The sequence below is a fragment of the Clavelina lepadiformis genome, chromosome 8, assembly GCF_947623445.1.
Source record: "Clavelina lepadiformis chromosome 8, kaClaLepa1.1, whole genome shotgun sequence".
Lineage (NCBI taxonomy): Eukaryota > Metazoa > Chordata > Ascidiacea > Aplousobranchia > Clavelinidae > Clavelina > Clavelina lepadiformis.
In genome coordinates this window covers 18,032,820-18,056,387 of record NC_135247.1, presented here as the reverse complement: position 1 = coordinate 18,056,387, position 23,568 = coordinate 18,032,820, and the positions used below count along the sequence as shown (strand labels likewise).

Genomic DNA, 23,568 nt, shown 5'->3' with positions numbered 1-23,568 from the left:
TTCGCCCTGTAAAGCGAGCGTCAGTTTTAAAACAAACTGCAATAGGAGAAAATGGTTGTCTGACGAAGTCAAACGGTTGTTTGGGCACTTTTCGCTGTACTATGATGCAGCGCAAACCTGTCGAATTACGAATTAATCGATCAGTGTTTTCCGCTCACAGGAAAAAAAACATAAAATAAGAAAGGGGAGTTCTTATGACGTTGGCAATAACGCCCGCAGTATCTTTATAGGTTAAATGACGTAAATTTCGATGACGAACTTGTAACGGTGGCAACAGAAACATTGCGCTGCTTTTTAATAAGTATGACTGCCTTGGGAAAAAGCGCCGTAATATTGTTTACATCAAACCCAGTCTACAGTGCAAGAAGCGATATCTTTTAGTGATATAACGCACGACTAGTCACAAAGAGTCACGTAGGCCTAAAGCATACTGTACAGCAACAGTCGGTTACTCTGTAGAATAAAGTTCACAGGATAGAAAGGTTATTATTGACGTAGACACGTTCGACAAGTGATAAATATAATCAATTTAATGTCATTGCTACTAACCAATTCATTAGGATTTACAGAAAACGTCAGCTAGGAACAGACAGGGTTATAAGTTAGAGATAAGTCAAGCTAACTGCTGGCTATGAAGATTGGAAGAATGCAGAGAAGTGTTTTTCTGTTCACGTTCTGTTACCAAGGTAAGGAGTTCATACAATAGTTTTTGACGTTTATGTATACAAACCGGTTTGGAATATTAATAATATTAGGATTGCTGTTGACAGTATAGTTAGTTGATATCTTAACGGTCTGATCAAAACCGTGTCAGTGGTCTCGCTCTCTATCTGATTTTGGAAAATAAAGTGCTTAAGAAAAGTAATACTTATCAAGTTTCCGGCAACAAGTACCTTTAACTAATTGCATGTCTCGTTTTGCAGTATTGCTTTCGACCGGACAAGAAACATGCGTGCGCAATTTATCGCTTCTTGAAGAGGGTAGGAATTGCAGGAAGTTTTGCGACACAAACTCTGACTGCAGAAGTTCTTCGAAACAATGCCTGTGCGATGATGTTTGTGGAAAGTCTTGCTATAACCCAAGTAAGACATAATACGCAATTAAGACGACACCATTTCTTTTACTGGCACTTTTCGTTAAGCTGCTTTGGCACAAAACGAAGTGTTTTTGTTTTGAAATGAAGCAACCTAGAAACACGATTTTGTGGTGACAACTGGCAAACAATATACTTTACAAAACAGTTTAAAAAAACGAATACTTGGGAACGTCATCGTCTTTAACGTTCATGAACGCAATGCTCGTCTGCAATTAGATTTGTTGCAAATACCGTATCATCATACCTTAGATGTTACGATCAAATATGGTTTGTTTAAGGCGCCCCATGCGAAGCCCTCGAACCTGTTGAAAACGCCGTAATAGAAGGAGAAAGAGCTTATGGAAATGAGGTCATCTACACATGCAATGATGGATATGTTTTAGTCGGCAGCAGTACGAGAACTTGCCGATCCGACAAGAAGTGGACGGGTTCAGCACCGTACTGCAAAGGTAAATGAAACCACTGAGCTAGTAAGAATCTATTTTATCTGCAGTTCCACAGTAGTTGCAGAGTAAATCAATAACTTTAATTTCAATTCTCTGCATCGGTTATGTGTCATCAGCTGTTTGTTCGACTCCCATTCGCACGTCAAGCTCATACCCAGAAACAAGCAAAGACGTTTATGAAACTGGAGATGTTGTCACTTACAGCTGCCGCTTTGGTAAGTGCGTTTGCTATAAAGTTTCAAAACGCAGCCTTCAAGTGATAAATTCTGGTGGTGTAAACCCCGCTTCTTTGACTTAAAGTCTAATGTTTATCGTGCATAGTAAGTGCAGATTTTCAGAGTGAATGCAACAAGGTTTTGGTGGAATATTTATGAATTGTGAACACACACACCTTTCTCACATGACGTTATAACAGGTTTTATTTTATCCGGAAATCCCAACATAACCTGCACATCAGATGGTTGGACGGAACCAAGGTACCTTTGCTCCAAAGTAAATTGTAAATCGCCCAGCGAAATAAACAATGGTTATTACGAAGGCGACGACTTTTTCTTCGGAGGAAGAGTTTTTTATCACTGCAACGTTGGTATGTTGTCATCTTATTTATGCACCTTCGACGACAACGCTTTCAGTCATGGTGTACAAGTGGGATGTTTCCAAGCCCATTTGTTAAATTATGACATAATTGAAAAGAACTACAGTATATACAAAAGAACTCATATAATATACTTGACAACGTGAACTAAATTTTCTGCGACATTTTGACTTCATTTCCAGGTTATGAGATCAACCAAAGACAAAACTTTATTTCTTGTTCCACCAACGGTAAATGGCAGGGAGTGGTGCCAGCTTGTAATGGTCAGTCACATTTATGCTTTCTTGACCTTTCCCAAAACTTACTCTTCACACAAACGTCTATTTTCAGCAAAGAAATGCCCAGTTCCAATCGCTCCCATGCATGGCACTGTGATCGACGCAGGTGTTCGTCTAACCTACGGGAATGAAATACGGTACAAATGCGCTGACGGCTACAAGTTGGTTGGAAATGAGAGAGGGAGGTGCAACGAAAACAACAACTGGGGCGAAGCCCCAACTTGTGTGGGTCAGTATTAATATAAATCGATGGCTCTTGCGCTTTTTAGATTTACGACATTATTCAAAGTAGCTGACTAGCTGTGCATGTTTCATCATGAAATAGTTGACAAGGACTGCGACTTTGAAGACTTTCGACGACCGGTTTGTGGTTTCACAACTTCGGGAATGAATTTCAATCGCACGTTTTTAAAGACTGGAGCACATGGCAGAGGCGTTGGAGCTGCAAGAGGTGCTTTTATGTTATAAGATTCCATGCTTACAGTTTGTCAAAAAACATGGCCACCTTTATCATTTATAGCTCTCTGCAGGGTATATTGCCAAAGCAAGCTTTGAGAGATCACAAACAAATGCCGAAGCGATTTTATCCAGTCCCAGTATTTCCCGCAATTCTCAAGTTTGCTTGAGGTTTTATTACCGAGTTTTGGAGTTTGAGAGTGGAAGTGATTTCTACTTATCCATGACAGGATCAAGGTATCTATGATAGTTTTAATCAAAATTGTAATTTGGCATTGACAAATCCCTCTAGTTGTCTATGCCGGTTGACTAAATCATTCAAGTAAATGTTTAAATACTTTTTACATTTACAAGTCAACGGCTGTGGTCTTTCAATCGCTTGGAACCCAGAAACACCTGGCTTGGGACGGATTATTCATTTCCATCGTCGAGAAACGATCTTGAGGTTCATTTTACGGCAAAAAGCTCTCGATCGTTGACTACAGTTGAACTTGATGACATTTCGTTTTCGGAAAATACGCCCTGCCGTAAGTGAAAGCAAAATGTGACAGACAGACTTATCAAGCAACTTTAACCGAAACATTTATTGGGTGTAGGAATAGATAAAAACTGCATGAACAATCAAACATTATAAAAACATTTTCATTCCATTTTTATAGGTGACGAATGTAGTATTCCGGATTCTTGTCAAAACGGAGGAACTTGTATCAACAGGATAGATGATTACACTTGTTTTTGTCGGCACGGATACGAAGGAAAGGATTGCTCAATACGTAAGCAACATTCAAATCATGCATAAGAAGTACTGATATGTAACATTAAAGCTTTAAGAAGGAATGTATGTAGCTTGAATAAATGCATTCTCAGGCCTTGATTGCTTGGTGCCTCCTGCGCCAACCGATGGATCCGTTTCACCGTCATCGGGCAACAGAGTGTTATTGGATAGGACAATCACTTACTCATGCGATCCAGGTTACTTCATGAAAAATCAGCTATCTGAGACGTTGAAAGCAACATGTCTGAGAAGCGGGAATTGGAATCGACCAACCCCTGTCTGTGAAGGTAGCCTACTTATAAGAAATCTGTGTTGTCAAAAGGCTTTCATGTTATGCTGTAATACTTAAACCTGTGCAGAGAGTCGATGTATTGTTCCTCAAACACCGGCTCACGGAACCTTGTCAAGAGCTGCTGGGGAAAAAGTTGCAGCAGACAGAAGTGTTTCATTTACATGCGATGAAGGCTATACAATGATCGGACAACCAACCATATATTGCCGACGCTCCGGAACTTGGTCAAATGAGTTTCCTGAGTGTGTGGGTTAGTAAAAGGTTTACTTGGCATATCATTGCTGCATGTAAGATGCAAATTATTCTTTACTTTTTGACAAACACTTTACAACGTTTAGAACGACAATGCACTGACTCCGGGGATTGTCATTTTCCTTTCGTCTACAAAGGAAGAACCTATAAAGCTTGCATTGAATCTAAAATTGGTCTTGCTGACTGGTGTTCCTTGACTGCAGAATATGACGATGAATGGGACAGATGTGACAAGTCTTGTCCTTGTGCGTTTTACTTTGTTTCTGGTTAAGCATTAACATTTAACGAGCTTAACGCTTTCGACACACTTTGGCGAATAATCTTTAAATGCATGTTTTTCCATTGAACCTCTTCATAGTTGTGTATTTTTCCGACGACACTTGCTTTTGTTTTTATACCGTAATACTGTGAATTATTTTAGCTGGGTGGACTGGCTGGGGCGGATGGGGCTCGTGTTCAAAATCTTGTGGCAGAGGTCAGCAAATCAAGCGAAGAACTTGCCAAAACCCACAAGGTGGTGCGATATGTGAGGGAGAGGCAACAGAAAGCAGGGAATGTTTCACTCAACCTTGTCTCAATGGTGGAGTTGGTGAGTGTCAGACTATTTCAAAACCTGTTTTGCTTGGGTTATAAACAGCTATCAAGTTATGCAGAAATCAGAGATGAATGAAAGGCTGATAACGAAAACTTTGAATTAAAAAAAAAATTGCACTCAATGCTTTCATGTGTAGAGCTGACAACGGTAAACAACAAGATATACAGGCTGTATCAGCAAGAGTTAAACCACGGCGATTCAGCTGCAAAGTGTGCTCAATTGCCTGGACGGCTGGCGACACTGAAAACTGAAAGGATCTTTGACACACTCATGAACCTTCTGTCGCATCACGGGGTTTACCACATTGGTTTGAAAAAATTGAGGGGAACTTGGCGGTATTCAGATGGAAGCCGAGTACCTCTGCGGGGGGAACAAAGATTTCAACGTTGGGGCAGCAACCAGCCTGAAACTTACAATAACGGAAAAAATTGCGGTGTGGTGTATACGAATCCTCATCGGTTCTGGTACAACGTTAATTGCCAAACCATCAGGCATCATTTCATATGCGAAGTCGGTAAGATGCTTGGCAAGGATTTATTGAATCTTTTCAGCTCTAAAATAAACCTCCTGACGAAGCATAGAGAAAGACATTACAAATCATTTTCGCCAAATCCAAGTTTAAAGTAGTAATTTTTTCACAGACATCGACCTATGTAGCAGTTCTCCTTGTCGGAATGGCGGAACTTGCCGAAATACAGAGACCTCTTTTGTATGTGACTGCGTAGAACCATACTCGGGAGATACTTGCGAAAATGGTAGATAAACTTTTCTACTTGCTAGCTGCAAGTATGACATGCAAAGCCTAGTCAAATACATCTGAGCAGTAAAACAACAAAAATTATTTACACTGAGTCAATTTGAATTTAAATTTGTTTATTTGTACGAAGTTATCCGTTGCGATCGCCCTCAAGTGCCAGCATCCATAGAAATCTCCGGAGGAAGCCACGATAGTTACGTTCAAGGAACGACCATTTCGTTTGAATGCAAAAATCGAAATGAATTTTTGACCGGAAACACGGAAATGACGTGCACAGAACATGGGACTTGGAATAAAAACTCTCCAACTTCTTGCAGTAAGCAATTAATATACTCGGTGATAAAGGCGGGAAGTATAGTCGATTTTTCAAAATGCTTATCCTAGTTCAGTATTCTAATCATCGAATATTTATATATTATATAAGATCATTACAATCATATACTTGCTTCTAAAATACTTCCGTGTTCACATTAGTGGCGGAAGCTTTTTCAAATATTTCTTTCGCACTTCTTCATTTGCAGGCTTTGATCCATGCAGCAATTTCCCATGCAAAAATGGCGGTACTTGCCACCGCAGTGGTCGTATATATTTGTGCGTTTGCTTGGGCAGTGCTTATGGGACGAATTGTGAAAATGGTAACTTTACATATAGCTCTGGTTTTATGTACATGCTGCATCAACGGAAAAGCACGCACTAGAGATGAATTTAGTGCGGTTTAAACTTTCCTTATTTAACTACCATTACATGACTGTTTTACAGTTAACGACCCGTGTAGTATAAATCCTTGTGATAACGATGGAACTTGCAAAGAAGATGGCAACAGTTATATTTGTGAATGCACACCACAGTGGACCGGGAACCTGTGTCGAGAAAGTAATTAGAGGCCGCACATCAGTCCTTGCTAATCATTGTTGCATTATATAACACCTACACTGCTTGCTTCGGTTCGCAGAGGTACCAATTTGCCCTCCATTAGTTGCCCCTACAAACGGTTCCATGTACCAGGCGAGTAGATTGGAAATCGGTCGTCCCGGCTCCCTTGTAGGTTTTGAATGTGATACCGGCTTTACGTTACAAGGAGAAAGTTTCTTGCGATGCTTGGACAGCTTGGAATGGAACCATCAACCACCAGTTTGTCAAGGTAATGTTATTTAAAATTTTGTGTTATTAAAGGTTATCAGTCCGGAAATTTTTCATCTTAACTACAATTGACATGACCATCTATTTCCAACAGCGAAAGGTTGCCGTATTTTTGGTCCTACCATACCAACGGGCATAGAAATTGTTGACTGGAATCTATTTGAATATGAGATTGGAGCAACACTTCAAGTGCGGTGCGAAGACATACTTCAGACCTTGAACAACAATCCTGTTCTGACCTGTACACCCGGAAACAGATGGAATCCACTAATTTATAATTATAAATGTTCTTAAAATATCCTACGAATAAGTGTAAAAGTACATAAAGTTTAGAGAGTCGTATAGTCCATGTTACATGTGATATTTCAATAAACGGGTTTTCAGTTTAAGTCTTTTTAAAAATAAAGTGAGAGAAAAGGCTACAACAAGAAAACCGTTTTATCAACAGGACACATAAATTGCTTCACATGATGTGTTCTATCTGTGAACTTACAGTGATTGAAAAACTACTGGTAAATTGAATGAAAATAAAATAGAGAAAATTTATTATGAGACAGTAAATCGCTGTAACAAAGATTGCCAACCATGTCAAGCCGCCATTTACGATACGCGTAAATTCGAACTAAACACAAAGATAAGTGAAAGTAAGGTTTAAAGTTCCAGTGTAACAATTTTCATTGAACTATGTTTAACAGAAAACTGCCTGATTTAAGTGCAAATTAATATTCCGAGCATTTTAGTTGTAATTGTCAAATACGAATTCGCAAATTAAAAGGTCGCCTAAGACTAACTAACAGTACGTGTTTGAGCCGAAGTATTGCGTAATAATAGAAAGTGAGCGTCGCAGCAACCACATAGAATTGCAATTACTATAGTCCCATCTGTCACCATATAACCTATTCAGTTAACTGAATAGCACTGAAAATCAGGTCCTTAATCACAACAACACCGCTTCCTGACAACCAATTAAAATACAATACAAAGCAACAGCGGATGTAATAAAGCAGATGTATTAACGGTCTCGAAATATAACACGAGCAGAGTCGGTCCGTACGTCTACTTGTGCGAGGTCGAGGTATCCTCTGCATATGTTCGTTTTGGCCTTGGAGAGCCTTCTGAGAGGCTTCCTTAAAGACACCAAAACAGGCGTCGAAGCTATCACTGTCAGGAGATTGCGAGAGCCCCGTAAAGTATTCAAAACCTTGCGTTATCTGACTCCTATAGAAAAGGGTTACAGCCTATTCTCTTCATTGGGCATTTGACAAGGAGATCACCCATCTCAAAACAACCATTAAAAACTGTACTAACGGTCGCACAAAATGAAACTGACAATAAAAAACATAACGGTAATTTGAAATAATTGCCTCAACTTAAACCACATGAGTTTACAAAAGAAGATAATAATCAATGGAAATATGTAAATTAACAAAGAAACGAGAAATTAAAGGAAACTTTTCAACTAGTGTGGCGCTAACCGCCACAATATTAACAAAATAGGACTTACAGAAAGAAGCTAAACTGACGTATTCGACCGAATGCGTTCAGAAACCAAAAATCCCAACATCCCGACCTTAGAAATGATGGAATATATAGAGAATATATATACATGGTTGGTAAGAAATTTCATGAGAAGCCAAACATGAAAGTAAAAATTTCTTTAAAGGGGAAAAGATTTTTGAAGGTGCATGCCGCGCTCGTATTTACCAAGAACTCCGTGAAGTGAAAACACAACGAGATGTGAATGACATTGAAAATTAAATGAATAAAAACGCACCAAAAAAAGTCAAACAGAAAATCAATGATGACGTCCACTATCACTATAAACTTTGAAAACCGTTTTTTATTTGCGTTCGTTTATCATTGTTTTTTAGTTGAAGAGACGCCTTCATGCTCAAATGATTCTCAAATGACCCTACAAGAAAATAGCGATTAACTAATCAAGTGAAATATCCTTTTCCTGGGCATTGGTGATCAATTGCCCGTAAAACAAACAGTCAGGTACCAGCTGAACAACCTCCTTGCAGACAACCAAAAAGTGACAGGGAAGCTACCATCTAAAAATATAAGGATGTCTACAAAGGTAGGCGGCAATTAAAATATTGAAATCTGAAATCGCTCAACTTACGCAAATAACCGAAGACTGTTAATGGCAACAACCTAAAAAGAATAATGGTCCACAGAATCGAAAGTTTCATCTTGCTGACAAGCAAATAGCAGAAACGTTTTACGAAGGTTATCAAGTATCATGTCCTTCGTCACCAGGTAGTGATGATGTCAGTCATATGGTTGTTACGTTTCAGTGGCCACGATGACGAACGTAAACCGATCGCACAGGATAAAAACACTATCGTATTACATGCAATGATTTGATGGATGTTTTTTACCAGAGGGTACAAACTGCAGGGGCAAAAAAATATAAAAACAGAAAACGGTGAACTGAGATTAAATACTGCTTAGTTTAACGTCAGGTTAGCAGTTGTTGTGCCCGGAAGGAAGCATAGTTGAACCAAGTGGAAACATTCAGCATTTGACAGAGGTTAAGGATATATTAGCCGGGAGCCATTTAAGCCGCCGCTTTGCAGGGTTTTAACCAAGGTTTGAATTTGCACAGGCAAGATAAGATCAACTTTTTCGTTTTCAAATAATGCTGATCTACAGCCTGTTCGCTCTCTCATCGTGCGTTTATATGACACTGCAGGGTAAGTTTTTGAAACAAATTGACTGAACAAGTATTATGAAAATGACTTAAGCTACAAACAGGTATTATAAAAACGACTACAAATTAAAATCATAGACACAATCTTACGGGAAAAATCAAACAAAAAAAACTCTATTGATATTTATAAAACCGCCAACTATAACATAAAGGCCCCACAACGACAACGACCTTATTCTCATATTGTTACGTTTTACCTTTAATTTCATACAATCTAGGTCCTAGATTATAGATTTTCTTAGATCTCCTAGATTCTAGGAAATACGTGCCTTAAAATCCGTCTGTGTTGCTTTATTTTTTAGGAGTCTTTTGCCAAACTTGCCAAAAGGATCTGTCACGAATCGAGCCGGGAAGAACGTGCAGAAAACAGTGCGGGAGTGATGACGACTGCAGAGGAGGATTGAAAAGATGCATATGTGACGACAGTTGTGGAATGTCGTGTTTTAATCCCGGTCACACGAGTTATGCTTTTCTTATTAAACATTATACGCAGCACATGCCTGACCTGTGTAAATCATAGGTCTCTAACCGGTTGGGTAACAATGTGTGCAAATGTATATAGAGGGACCCTGTACAAAGCCAACGCCTCCAGGAGATGGAGTTATTGATGGAGATAGATTTACGTACGGCGCACGTATCGCCTACCGCTGCAACGACGGATACATTTTAGTGGGCCAGAGTACGAGAGTTTGTCGTTCAGACAAACGCTGGTCTGGGACTGCACCCATCTGTCGACGTAAGTTATTCGGTTATAGATTTCACTGTCATCACAGCATCAAAGATGTGACGAAAGCTTAACCGTTACCGAAATGTGGAATTCTTTTTAAAATTTCTTCGTAGCTGGATGTCAGCCACCTCCAAGGCTAAAGTCAAGTTATCCGGACAACTTCGACGGAACCTTTGAAGTGGGATCCATTAACTCCTATCAATGCCGCTTAGGTGGGGAATTGATAGTTCTTGGTATATAAGATTTAAACATGTAGCAGTAATATAAGTTACGTGCGTTTAATAGGATATATTATGCTGGGAAATTCGACAATTACTTGCGTGGAAGGCGGAATATGGCGGTATGTCGATGAGAATTTCAAATGCGAACCGGTGGATTGCAAAACTCCTGTAAAGCTCGTGAACGGATACATGACAGGAGACGAATTCCATTTTGGAAAAAGAGTCTTCTACTTTTGCAAAACAGGTAATAGCAATTATTTATACAAGAGTTACCTTCATTTCACAAAATTTGAGATAACTATACCTCGTAGTTTCAAGAAAACTCAGTGTTCGGACAATAAACATCCAATTGAATGAATTTGTTCTCCGTTTTAGGATACAAACTAGAACACCGTCAAAATTTCCTGTCATGCGGAGTGTCAGGTGCATGGATGGGACCGCGACCAAAATGCACAGGTTTTTCTTCAAGAACTCGCTGAGCAGAAATAATTCCTTCTAATAGTTGTATTAATAGAGATTTGTATTTTGTCATTGCAGCCGTTCCTTGTCCATCGCCAATTTCGCCAATTCATGGCTCAGTCGAGATCGCCAGCAGTACCCAATACATATATGGAGCCCAAGTGAGATATGTATGTGATGTTGGATATAAATTGAAAGATGACGTTGTGGGAAGGTGCAATGAAAACGGAACATGGGGTCAAATACCACAATGCGTAGGTGAGCAAATATCGCGGTTTTCGTTGGGTATTTCATAACGTTAAAACGTTGCCATAAGAAATGTCCATCCTGACAAAAGTATTAATGAGTTCTAAAAACCCTTGATGTTATATGCATTAATCAGTGTATGTTTTGAAGTCGATGTTGACTGCGACTTCGAAAACATTCGACGACCGATATGCGGTTACTCAAGCGTGGGTTGGCAGAGAGTCTTCAGCCGAAATATTATAAATGGTCCAGCAGGTAACAGCACACGGCAAGTAGATTGTTATTTAAAAGCTCTAAATGGCCCTAACCTCGCAGAGTTAAAAAGTACTTCAGCTAACTGAAACGTCTCTCTTCAGATTTCATACGCGTTTATGTCGTTTTAATCACATATCTGTGCGCATCAAGTGTTTAGTAGGCCTACGCCTGAATACGATCATTTCTGTATTGTGCTTTCTAAAGGGTACGTTTTGCGAGCGGAAGTTCAATCAGACGATGAAGCGAAGTTCTCATCCCCTTTTCTAACACCTGGAAATACATATTGTGTACAACTTTACTACATGCTAAAAAACTTACATACAGTTCACGACTTCCGATTAGATCTTAAGGACCAAAGCAACAACAAGTACGAAATAAACTTTAGGCCGATATGTAAATGTTTCAACATTTTCTCGGAACTCAATGCTCTTTATAGCAAAGTGGATTTAAAATTTTTTTTATTCTATATGCATTTAGAAATACGATTTGGACTCCATACGAAAAAGAACTGAGAAATACCTGGTTAAACATACAGCTTTTTCTGCCAAATATCAACGAAAATTTCAAAATAGAGGTGGTGGCTCAAAAATCGACAAAAAACAACATGACGTCAATTGATTTGGATCAAATTTCGATAAGACAAAGTTCGGAGTGCCGTAAGTCAACGAACCTCAGAAGCTACCATTACGTCATTAGCACTTGTTCCTTCCCAAAACGACAGAAACCCATATCCTGAAAAAAGAATTAACTGTGGATGTGTTTTAGTCCGTTGTTGACTGATGTTTGTTTTCTAGACAACAAGTGTGAGCCAAACCCGTGCAACAACGGCACTTGCATCAATCGAATCGACGGGTATACCTGTATCTGCCCTTTAGGCTTCGGTGGTGAAGGCTGTTTGGAAAGTAAGCAAAACATAGTTGCTGACATATTTCGTATTTTAATTCCATCACGCTTTTAACGAATCCCTTAAGCATGACGTTTGCTTCAGGGACTGGCTGTCGAGTTCCACCGCCGCCATCAAGCGGCAGAGTGGTTGCAACCGAACCCGTTGTGCAGATTGGAGAGTGGATATACTTTCGGTGTAACGACGGGTTCCAGCTTTCCGGCGAACCCTCAACGCAATGTAGATCAGATGGAAACTGGACGTTTCACTTGCCAGAGTGTGTTGCGCGTGAGTATTTGTTTACAACGGAGTGTGTAAGATATATTGAGCTATTTGACTAACAGTTTGTGGCTTTAAAGCTATCACCTTTGCTTTACTTGCAATAGTGAAGGACATGCTATGGTGCAAAGCATCCAATTCACGGGGTAACATTTTGTTGTTTTTTTATTGCAGAACAAAATCTTTGCCCTGACGGATATTCCCATAGTGCACCGTTCTGCTACAAAACCGTTTCTATTCGTAGAACGTACGTTGCGGCCGAATCACTCTGTAAAATAGATGGGGCCGTGATACCAATTGGGCCATCAAACCATCCAGCTAGTGTGCTCAGGCATATTCAGCCGTTAATACCACGGGGTTTTGTGTTTTGGGTTCACGGTAGCCTCGGATGCGGTGTGGTAAACCGTCCGCACAAGACATTTGGATATGAAAACTGTTATCACAATGAAAACCCGTCCCTTTGTATAAAATGGGACGCCAGCGTGAAATCCTTCCGACTTGTGTCTCCAAAAGGAAATGGCGTTTACCAACCGATACTAAGAACAACCACAAACGGGGCACCAGTTTTTACTCTGGTAAACAGTGGAAAAAGTCCAGTGAACCATATATTCAGGACTTTGAAAAGAAAAGGTAGGATGTGAAGCAATAGTATCACAATTTTGTGGAAGTTTTTTGGTGAAATTTCAAAGTTAATTGATGAATCATTAAAGCATGTGCATAGATCTTATTTGGGTAATGGCTCCCAGTATCCATGGTTTCAAGTTCCAGCAGTTAACATATTATGCCGAGAGCAACGCTATGACTCCTCTCAAAGTAGAAAACCGTTGGAAAACACCAGAAGGAACATATGCCAACTTAACTATCTTGGAACATAGTAAGTAACCGGCCATTTTCTAACTGCGAAAACATTTTGTTTCTATAATGGATCCACGCAGCCAAGATCTACTGTGAACGCCTATTCACTATTCACTATGTTCCATTTCACTATTCACTATTCCTCACATTTCACAGTTCACATTTCACTATTCCTATTCACTCTTTAAACTCTCTTTTGTTTTCAGGCGAAACCTGTGGAGCGCCTTGGGTGAGTCCGCTAATTTCCGTAAATGGGACTTTTTCGCGTAACTATGGCGTTGGTTCATCGTTAAGATTCCATTGCGCTGACCCTGGAGAACGAATCATCGGCAAAGAAGTTCTGACATGTGATGAAACCGCATCTTGGGATGGAGATCCACCCACGGCCTGCAGTAAGTAACACTGAAAAATGGTTAATTTTTAATGGGAAAGAATTTGCTGGAACGAATCTCTGATAAGGTTGTGACTTCAGCTGAGGATCCTTGCAGCAGCGTTCCTTGTTTAAATGATGGCATTTGTAACCGGACTGGTGAAACAACGTTCACTTGCAGATGTATCAACAACTGGAAAGGCACTACCTGCGCCGAAAGTACGTTGAAATATATTCATGTCAATTTCATTAACACAACAATACGACGTGGGAGCAGCAAACTTGTTCCAAAGGTTGTTAATGTTAATCTTAAAGCACAGTTATGTTGTTTTAGAGGTGACCTGCACTAGACCGACTTTACATTCTTCTCTTGAAGTTGTTGGACGGGATGAGGAAACTTATAACGTCGGATCTACCATTTCCTTCGTCTGCGTAAATCGCGAGGAGCATTTTCTAGGGAATAGGCAAATAACTTGCACAAGTAATGGGCGGTGGAGTAGAAACCCACCTTCAGCATGCAGTAAGTGGAATTAAAATTAAACCAAGGCTAAGTTACAGTACGAGGTTCGGTAGGGTAATTAAGAAATTATGTGCAAGGTGATTTTTATCTCTGTTTGCTGAAAGTTGTCACATGATCAAAGAAAAAAACATCAAAAGAACGTTGTGATGAACAATCTTACGTTAGAAAATCTTAGCAAAGATCTTTTCCTTAAATAGGCGCAATGCGATGTCCTGATGTGGCAGCACCAGAAAACGGAAGAATTCTTACCTCTAGAGAAAATGAATTTTACTTTCCACATTCATCTGTTTTATTCGAATGTGATAAAGGTTTTCGTCGGGTGGGACAACTTTCAATAACCTGTCTTACAAATTACAAATGGAGCGCTCAAGCGCCGACATGCGAAGGTGACCGACAAGCGGTAGTCTCATTAACATTTCACATCGGATGCTAAAACCTTGTGCTAAACAGAGGGCTATAATATATTTTTCACAGAGACCGGCTGCACCATATTCCGGCCGGCAAATCCAGCCGGTGTGAGAATACCAGACGCACACTTGTTCGAGTATGAACCCGGTGAAACGTTGGAGGTAACGTGCAGGCTCACGTATCGAAATCTGAATCAAAACTCAACAATGACTTGCATGGGAAGAAATATTTGGAGCCCAGATTACAAAACGTACTTTTGTTCATAGATGATATTATAAGAAAGAAATAAAATTTGAAAGTCTTTGAAGTACTGGTGTGGTAATTGTAAACGTGGGTTTCAAATAACCGGTGTACGGCATGAAAGGAAAATACGAGATCACAGTGAAAAGCAGCCGCATTTCACCGCTGTAGGTCATTACTTGCATGGCAGCATTACATCTAAGTTGTATAACTACTAAAAAGTGCTGCCAAAAGTAGCAAAGCACATTTAAGGGATTTGGCATGAAACGACTTCTAAAAATTGTTGTTGCCCAATTGCCAGTGCTTTTGTGTAGAAAGTTGTTGCAACTTAAACCATGCTGACTCATCCATGTATGCTTGGCACGTTCTACTAAGCATCGCCTGAAACGTGGAGAATATCACACAAATAGCAGCAAATAAAGTTTACTTTTCTACTACATTATTTATTAAGCAAAGAAAACTTTACTGTTTGAAACGGAAGGAAATAGCCGGTGACTAACTTTCCTGCGGAAACAGAGGACGCGCGCGGTATGACTCGCTAGGTATGTTTAAAGACCCTCAGTGCTCTACGATAAGCCTAAGATGTGTTTTTGTAAACAATTAGTAGTCAGACTAGGACCGCAAATAACCGAGACGTGACCACCGCCGCTTGAAACTGACAAACAAGCAACTATGGCTGCAGTAAATCTTGTGCAACACCTAGAGGGCGTTTGAAATTGCAATTGCTGCAAGCAAAACATTTTAACACTACTTGCATTTCTACTGCTTCTGATACAATGCCGTGTTGAATACGCAAGTAGATCAAAAATACTTTGTCTCCACAGAAAGTTACCGACGTTAACCAAATGTCAAAATTGCTACTGATGCAAATGAAAAACGTTATCCACATTCCTTTGTTGTCCTCATGACGGGCAAAAGACAAAATGTAGGTCACTAACTCGGCGTGCGCCAATTCGGAAACTACGTTCATTATAAGCTATCTACCGATTGCGTGACGCAGCGAAAGAGAGAATAAATGCGTAAAAGTTGCAATTTGTTTAAACTTTCTCCAGTGCAAGATACAAATTGGCAGTGTGGGGAATTAAAGATCGAGATAAGTAGGCAGGAAACAATACCTCGCAGGCGAAAATATGTCAGGGCCGAAAACTTTATTGCTTGCTTCGCTGATACTTTTCGGCATATGTTCAGCCAACTATACGAAAGGTGAGTTAAATCGGTTGACGTTGATAGGACAAACGTTTAGATTTGTCCAAAATATTTTGTAGATTATATCAGCAAATGCGATGAAAGAAATTTGAAGGCAGCTCGCGCAGTTGGGCGTCTATGTCGCAAAGCTTGTTCGAGTTCCCTCCAATGCCGTGATGGAAAAATTTGTGCTTGTGACCACGAATGTGGAGCGTCTTGCATGAACTTCGGTAGGTTTAGCATGTTAACGAGTAGTAAACGATCCAGAACAAAAAACCAAAAATTTGTTATTACATATTAAAACAGCAAACGTGGTGACCGGTAGTGCCACTTCTATGAAGTGTTATTACGATAATGGTTGTGGTTAGGCATAAGCCCTCTAGTCAATATTTTCGTCCGACATACCAGCCAGCCAATTGAAAACAATTCACTTTTTACGCCGTAAGCGCTTTTCCGGAAAATCTATGCTTTAGCATCACAAGAGACCTTTGAATTGTTTACTTTAGAACCAACCACAAGCAGGCAATTGAACTGTTTTTCGCTTGAAGCGCTGAACCTTGTTGTTTATGTGGCACAGAAAATTTTTGCTCTGCACCTCAAGCCATTCCAAATATGGAAAGCGTCCTGGTGTACAAAAGAAACCTGAACGGCTCACTGGGATTGGTGACCGGGCCGCCGTACCTTTATGACGACATTGCTCATTATGAATGTCTGCCCGGATACAAAAAATTCAGCACAAGCAACGTTCACTACTGCCACGGTCGGCGAGACTGGACGGGGAAAACCACCTGCACAAGTAACAAGGGTTGCAAAGTTTCATCTATAAATCTTGCGGCTTTCAACATTGCATTCGACTGTTTGTTGTTACTTTTGTACTTCTGTTTTGCAACAACAGCTGTTTGTTGAATATTTGAAGAACAACGTAACCAAAGGGTGGTGTTAGAAACAATCATAATTCCAAAAAACGTAGCCCCATAAAATTGCGAATGATTCGTTTCCCTGTTTAACTAACATTTGAAGCAGAAAATATGCACAATACAGGGGAATGCATGGAAAGAGACCTTACAGCTGCGGCTGCTGGTGGACGTGTCTGTCAGAACCGATGCACTTCAAATGAGCAATGCGGCCAAGGCAGAGGGTGTGTTTGCGACCACGAATGTGGGTTGTCGTGTCTGAGAATAGGTAAAAGGGCTGTAACAAATTTAAACTTGAACTCAGTTTTATAATATTTTTTTTAATACAATTAATTAAAGTTATGCCTTCGTTTTTGACAAACAGGTGCTACATGTCCCCCGCCATCTGCTATCATGAACATGGCAAGTATAGAGGTATTCGTCAAAGCGAGAAGAGGAGATCTTCAGCGTACAAGTCCACCCTATCGATACAACGACATCGCCAAATACACTTGTAATCTCGGTTTCGTGCTGAAAGACCCGTTTGAACAAAGCTTGTGTCATGGAGAAAATGCGTGGACAGGAAATCCTTCATGTGTTTGTACGTTGCTGGTAGCGCACGGAACTCAAACTTATCATCAATCGTGCTTCTGTATAGCTTGTGCTGAAACAGATAAATTGAGATAATGGCGTTGTTTACGACAGTATGTTTGTAAATATACAGAAATATTTAATATCGTTTGAAAATCGCATGAATTTTGTACAAATTTATTCCGATATACTTAGCAAAAATTAACAAAACAAAAGTATTTGTTATGCCGTTATATTCCCACAGCAATGTGCCCAAGAGATGTTAAAGCGGCCGCTGCAGTAGGTCGGCTGTGCAGAGAAGCTTGTCGTCCAGGAGTCCAAACGTGCCCCAGTGGTCAGGCATGCCTATGTGACCGGGAATGTGGTTTCTCGTGCATCGATCTAAGTGAGTAACGCATGTATTCAAGCGTATTTATCCATTTCTGTCCAGCATGGCGGTGATCGTTTAGCGGCAAAGTAACTTTTTACATTGCTGTGAAACTGGCCGAAATAATTTTTAATCATGAAAATACGTTTGCAGACAATTTCTGCTCCATACCGCCACCTATCGGAAACATGGCACGTGTCGTTGTTTATCGTGAAGGACTCGCCAGGAGCTTTTTCCAAGTTCCGGCCGCCCCGTATAGATACGGTGACGTTGCCCGATACGAGTGTAACCCTGGATTTAAAATCGATGGGAGAATAAATCGTTTGGACTGTCACGGAAGAAAAAATTGGACCAACCTTGGCAATGTTCGTTGCCTTTGTAAGTGGCTTCAAACTATAAAATATTTCGGTCTCTACAGTTAAAGCTTCCACGCAATTAGGAAAGCTTTCTAATATACCTGATATTGCTGACAGTGGCTTGCAAGAAACACCAACCGCAGGAAGCGGCAGAAAACAACATGATTTGCACAAGCGCTTGCGATACCGACCAAGATTGCCATGGACGACTACGCTGTATGTGTGACGAGTACTGCGGACGCGCATGTGTTAACCCAGGTATGATGTAAAATGGTTAATGAAAGGGAACAGTGAAATATTTCTCACCAAATTTGTCTATAACAGCACCTCGTAAGTGAGCTCGCAACACGCGTCAAATAGTGAGGTGTCTTGTTTTCCGATAACAACCGACTTCCGATTCCTATAGTTAAGTGTAAAGTTGTCAAAAGTAACATACTGATTGAAGATATGATTTTGCAGACGTTGACTGTGGCATTGCTCCGCCAACATTAAATGCCACAATCAAGTACACCGGGTCAGGATTCAGGAAGATTGCAAACTACATTTGTGACGACAGATTTTTTTTAAGCAGCGGATCACCATCAAGGCAATGTACTGGTGGCGGTACTTGGGATGGAAGAACTCCAATTTGCAAAAGTAATGACACCCCAACTAGTATAGCAAAGTTTTAAGGGAGAAAATAATCCTTTATTAACAACCTTCTTATAGGAGTAACCTGCGGAGATCCAACACCATCTATTGAAGCAATGGCCGGTGAGCCAGCGTCAAACTTCAACCCCAATCCACCTTTCTACGCCGGGGACCAGTATGAGTTCTCATGTCGTCCGTTTCATCGCATGCTAGGAGATCGAGTAAGAACTTGCATGAGCAATGGACGTTGGAGTGGCATAGACACCGTGTGCGACATAAAAGGCAAGTTTAGTGATTGTGGTGGGATCGGGCTCTTGTTGGTATCGTAAAGTAATCTATCATTAAAAATCCCAAAAGTTTTGAGTAAAATGATAATAATGCGTCAGAGTTGCCTGTGCTACATCTACAATTGCACTCCGCAGTTGCTTCTCTTACTTAAGCAATTGTTTTAAGACGATGAAACGCGATGTCCGCATCCGGGAGTTCCAATAAATGGAGCACTATTACGTAATAAGGGATTTGCGATCGGCAACGTAGTCCAGTTCGCATGTGAAGCAGGTTATTCAATGGTGGGATCACCCAGGCAAAAGTGCCTTTACTTTCTTCAATGGAGTGATGGAGGGGCTCCAAAATGCATAAGTATGACAATAAGTTCTTCTGTAAGATGCAGCTTGAAGTGATTACCGCTTTAAAAGTTTCAACTAATCTTCCACAAGTTGAAGTAATCCGGATCAGACCCTTGTCCTTAGACCTTTAACATCCTGCTCCTCAGATCCCCGATATCGAGATAGTCGGTCTGAGGTTTTAGCAAAGCTCCAGCGAAGCACGGAAGAAATCCAAGGAACGTCAGGCAACAGCTTTGGTCGCTTTATCTCGGCTACCTTTGCTCCAGGACATGAAATTTACTTTGTCATTGACATCTCTGCAAGTGTCAAGAACTCCGAGTTACGCAACGCTTTGGAGTTCTGCATCAAGCTCATCGAACGGGTAAATCTTTATATAATAAAAGACCCTCATCGCTTTTATTATTGTAAATTTCTCATAAAATTAAGCTAAGTTTCCAATATAATAAACGTTAAACAACAACTTCCAACGTTACAGCTTTCAGTTAATGCCACTGGGGAAATAGAATTTGGGATCATTATATTTGCTTTGAAAACCAAAGTCATTTGGAATACGCAAGACGTACAGCCGCCTCCAGAAGAGATCATCAAATTACTCCAAAATATTCTCCTTGACAGAGGCAGGAATACTTGCTTGAAATTCGTTGCATGATAGATAGCAAACGATTATTAAGATAGTAATCCAAACAGTCTACCGTGATATAAATACAACATACAAGTTATATCTGATGCCATGCAGCTGAAACTTGTTTTCGTTCTCTTATCTTGTGCAGAAAACTACCAAGCAGAACTGCGTCGCGGAACAAACACTACATACGCCTTAGAAGTACTGTCCGGTCAAATTGAATTTTCCTACCAACAGCACATAAAGACTGAAAGACAACGGCATGTGTTTATACTGACCGACGGTAGGTAGTCATGATTGAGATATTAGGGAAGTTACACGAAAACTTTACGAGACTAAATCACAGGTAGGCACAATGAAGGTGCTCCACCAGAGAAAATGGTCCAAGCGATGAGCAGTCGGGAAAACCCACCGCAAGTAAGTTCGATTTGTGAGGTCTCCATTAGACATATGCAAGGAGAGAATACTGCACAACTGGCAGGTAAAAATCGCTTTTCAGTTTTACAGCATAACTTCCTGTTTGGAATGCTCAGAACCACAAATTGGATCCGACGCGTACAATGAATTATTGGCCCTCGCATTGGGAAAGACAGAAAACTTCATTTTCATCGAGAATTTTTACGTAATTCAGTCGCTCCTAGACCAAGTCACAGACGCGAATATAGGTACTATCAAGTAAACTAGTTGCCTTAAAATTACACCAACGAATACAATTGCACACATACTAAATTTTCATCTACAATCACTTGAAAAAGTCTTATTTTGATAAAAAAGACAAATTGCCTTATATAAATAGTAAGAACAACAACATTAGTCAAAAAACAATGCGACAGAACAAACTACTGTGTGTCCATGGAGGCATTGACATGGTTACAATTTAAACCAATCAGCCCAGGATGTATTGACATGCGGTAAGCTCGATAAACCTTGGTTGTTATAGACTATAGCAAGTGCGGTCAAGCAGGAGATGTGGGCAACATCAAGCATCTGGCGAGCGCTGGTCGATTACTTGGTGGACAGAAAGTAAATTCACGAGCCTGGCCGTGGCAAGTTGTCGTAACCAGAAAGAGAAGTAAAGTGGTGAATGTAAGTGTCTTAGTTTTAACTTTGTTGTAAAAAATTTGTTTCTAGACACCTAAGAAATGAAATATAAACACAGTACTCGCATAAAACAACAAATTTGTTGAATGTATCAATTTTCAGACGTACGATCGTCACAGTTTCTTAGGCGGTGGCACTATCATAAACAACCAATGGGTGTTAACAGCTTCACATTTGTTTGGGGATGAAGAACCAGAAGACATAGTCGTCACTTATGGTCAGTAAACATACTCGTTTTTAAGCTGTCCACCAGATATAGCAACGCTAAAATCATTCAATTGACACCAACACTTCCCTAACATAAATATACTCATCACAGGCATGAGTTCGATTAATTAGTGTTGCCTGTGTATTGGACCATAACAAAATAATTTGGTTTACACCAGGTCTCCATCGGCGGCCAACTTCTCCTCAAGAAATTCTTCTACCAATCGTGCGGGTTTTCACCGCAACTGAGATCTTTGTTCATTCCGGGTTTACGGAAGACAACTACGACTACGATGTGGCTTTGGTAAGCAATTGTACTCAAAAATATGAAGGGTTTAGTATGTTGATTGGTTATGCATCATGTACCAATTCCCCAATTACTAGAGTTGCATGAAAAGTTTTGTAAATCAATTTCTTCTGGACAGATTAAAATAGGAAAAGAATATATTCAAGATGGAACCAATTGGAGAGAAATCACGAGTTTTGGTTTCGTCAATTATACTGCCTATATAAGACCAGTTTGTTTACCATGCATGGAAAACAACTGCTTGGAAGACCACCTCAGAAAACCAGAAGTCGGACTCTTAACCGGCAGCGAATCGAGTGAAGAAAAGTGCAGGGTGGAAAGTAGGGGAGTTGTTGTTATACACAAACACTTTTCACTAAATGTTGGTTAAATTGTGAAAAGATGAGGTATTCGATATAACTCAATTTTACCCTAAGTATCGTCTTGTTAAATATCATTTTTATTGACTTTGTATTCACATATATAAGTTCTACGTCATCACATATGATTTAGAACTTTGCTTGGTACTATATGCGCCTGGTAATGTTATAGCAAACATCTCTACAAAATCATTCTTCTTAATCCCATAAAGATATCATTTTCAGCCAACTTCTTGCTTGAAAAAGGAAATCCTGACAAAAAGGTATTGACAGTCGTAACGGGATTTGGTCACACTGAGGAACTGGAACAACGAAACGTTGGCCAAGCAACACCGGGAAAAAATCTACTGCAAGGTCTTATTCAACTAAAAGACGAATATCAGTAAGATAAGTGTGAAACTTACACAACCTCATCTAGAAAGTTCTTCACAATATCAAAATGCAAACTTTCAAGACCAAAGGAAATGTTTTTTCAAGCTAGTCATGAAAAAGTCTAAAACTAAAAATAGAAATAAGACAGGCCGAAGACGTTCAATAGTAGAGAATTGGTCATAGTTGTTGACGCTAAGCTGACTACATGTAAACCACATAAGATAAGATTACCTGACTGACTTCTAAATTCTAGACAGTGCAACCAATTCGACACCTAAAGTCAACAATCAATTTCACTTCTGCTGCTTGATGGTTTGATTTTTATGTTTCAGCTGCAATAAAACTGTCAAAGAATATATACCATGGACAAAGGAATTTTCTCTCAAATACACTGACAGAATGCTGTGTGGTATAAGTGGTAACGACACTGCAAACGTGAACGTCTGCAGAGGAGACAGCGGAGGTCCACTTGTGAGAGAAGTAAGAGCTTTATCACTTTCTCATCTAGATAGCTGACATTTTGTCTCAGCCTTAAAATGCGACCAACACTTAATTTCAATTCAGCCCCACCTACACAGTCAGTCTTACATTTACTCCTTGACGTCAGGTATACGACGACCGGACCAAGGAAAGTTTCTGGGTTCAAGTCGGCATTGTAAGCTGGGGCTGGGGATGCGGGCAGACATATAGAAGTCAGGAGCCTGGCCAATCTGACGTCGAACTTCACATTCCGAGCTTCTATACGAACGTCATGAGTGTTTCATGGTGGATACAAAAACATCTGAACGTACGAGACCAGAAGTAGATGCCGGGAAATTTACTTAAAAGCTTTGTTCCGCATGTACGTAACTTTTTATAATCTCGTTATTCGTACTATGTTCTCAATTTTGCCATCGTAATAAACAAGAAAAAACATTCGCCTTTGATATTGCGTTAGATTACGTTTCAACAATTATAATATTGGTTGGGTAGCTTAGCACAACATATTACTTCAGCGCCTTTTCTGCAAATACACAATAAAAACTGTCACCAACATCTATTTCTGCAAATTTAGCAAATAGTCTGGATGCAAAGAACATTCCCCAAAGCAG

General features: G+C 40.1%; 3 protein-coding genes across 4 annotated transcripts; all 3 read left to right on the top strand.

Moving 5' to 3' along the window:
* The first annotated feature begins 27 nt into the window (after positions 1-27).
* Positions 28-7,071, top strand: LOC143468191 (sushi, von Willebrand factor type A, EGF and pentraxin domain-containing protein 1-like). The gene is made up of 22 exons (XM_076965220.1): positions 28-686; positions 924-1,082; positions 1,375-1,545; positions 1,659-1,757; positions 1,958-2,128; positions 2,320-2,400; positions 2,468-2,644; positions 2,741-2,866; positions 2,946-3,108; positions 3,226-3,398; positions 3,531-3,644; positions 3,739-3,933; positions 4,006-4,188; positions 4,277-4,435; positions 4,612-4,779; positions 4,922-5,299; positions 5,427-5,540; positions 5,673-5,858; positions 6,064-6,177; positions 6,302-6,415; positions 6,495-6,683; positions 6,777-7,071. The coding sequence occupies exons 1-22, from the start codon at positions 632-634 to the stop codon at positions 6,974-6,976; spliced, it is 3,489 nt and encodes a 1,162-aa protein (XP_076821335.1). The 5' UTR covers positions 28-631; the 3' UTR covers positions 6,977-7,071.
* A 2,066-nt stretch (positions 7,072-9,137) lies between these two features.
* LOC143469549 (sushi, von Willebrand factor type A, EGF and pentraxin domain-containing protein 1-like) lies at positions 9,138-14,928 on the top strand. Its single transcript, XM_076967287.1, has 19 exons — positions 9,138-9,381; positions 9,701-9,850; positions 9,961-10,134; positions 10,239-10,337; positions 10,411-10,590; positions 10,722-10,802; positions 10,884-11,063; positions 11,202-11,306; positions 11,511-11,673; positions 11,784-11,962; positions 12,101-12,208; positions 12,295-12,477; positions 12,643-13,098; positions 13,190-13,342; positions 13,530-13,715; positions 13,796-13,912; positions 14,028-14,213; positions 14,411-14,599; positions 14,688-14,928. Exons 1-19 carry the CDS (start codon positions 9,327-9,329, stop codon positions 14,885-14,887), a joined length of 3,144 nt encoding a protein of 1,047 aa, XP_076823402.1. The 5' UTR covers positions 9,138-9,326; the 3' UTR covers positions 14,888-14,928.
* Positions 14,929-15,767: 839 nt separating this feature from the next.
* On the top strand, positions 15,768-23,491 carry LOC143469386 (complement factor B-like). Of its 2 annotated transcripts, XM_076967062.1 has the most exons (24): positions 15,771-16,064; positions 16,127-16,276; positions 16,624-16,842; positions 17,088-17,228; positions 17,325-17,540; positions 17,775-17,915; positions 18,051-18,275; positions 18,371-18,511; positions 18,713-18,889; positions 18,962-19,165; positions 19,337-19,522; positions 19,656-19,870; positions 19,985-20,126; positions 20,280-20,418; positions 20,482-20,548; positions 20,631-20,796; positions 21,072-21,217; positions 21,335-21,449; positions 21,619-21,743; positions 21,865-22,066; positions 22,331-22,487; positions 22,810-22,957; positions 23,085-23,312; positions 23,440-23,491. In XM_076967062.1, the coding sequence occupies exons 1-23, from the start codon at positions 15,992-15,994 to the stop codon at positions 23,280-23,282; spliced, it is 3,693 nt and encodes a 1,230-aa protein (XP_076823177.1). In that variant the 5' UTR covers positions 15,771-15,991; the 3' UTR covers positions 23,283-23,312; positions 23,440-23,491. The 2 variants fall into 2 exon arrangements, 1 of the variants encoding a protein (XP_076823177.1); XR_013119110.1 differs by lacking the exon at positions 23,440-23,491 and having other exon boundaries at positions 15,768-16,064; positions 22,331-22,459; positions 23,085-23,226.
* The last annotated feature ends 77 nt before the right edge of the window (positions 23,492-23,568 follow it).

Bases quoted from the DNA above. Each gene is read 5' to 3' on its own strand.
- LOC143468191 (XM_076965220.1), top strand. From the start codon at position 632: ATGAAGATTGGAAGAATGCAGAGAAGTGTTTTTCTGTTCACGTTCTGT. The intron at 2,129-2,319 runs GTATGTTGTCAT...CTTCATTTCCAG, and splicing joins TTTTTATCACTGCAACGTTG to GTTATGAGATCAACCAAAGA. The intron at 3,645-3,738 runs GTAAGCAACATT...ATGCATTCTCAG, and splicing joins AGGAAAGGATTGCTCAATAC to GCCTTGATTGCTTGGTGCCT.
- LOC143469549 (XM_076967287.1), top strand. From the start codon at position 9,327: ATGCTGATCTACAGCCTGTTCGCTCTCTCATCGTGCGTTTATATGACA. The intron at 11,674-11,783 runs GTACGAAATAAA...ATATGCATTTAG, and splicing joins AAGGACCAAAGCAACAACAA to AAATACGATTTGGACTCCAT. The intron at 14,600-14,687 runs GTGACCGACAAG...TATTTTTCACAG, and splicing joins TCAAGCGCCGACATGCGAAG to AGACCGGCTGCACCATATTC.
- LOC143469386 (XM_076967062.1), top strand. From the start codon at position 15,992: ATGTCAGGGCCGAAAACTTTATTGCTTGCTTCGCTGATACTTTTCGGC. The intron at 20,419-20,481 runs GTAGTCATGATT...AATCACAGGTAG, and splicing joins TTTATACTGACCGACGGTAG to GCACAATGAAGGTGCTCCAC. The intron at 20,549-20,630 runs GTAAGTTCGATT...ATCGCTTTTCAG, and splicing joins GTCGGGAAAACCCACCGCAA to TTTTACAGCATAACTTCCTG.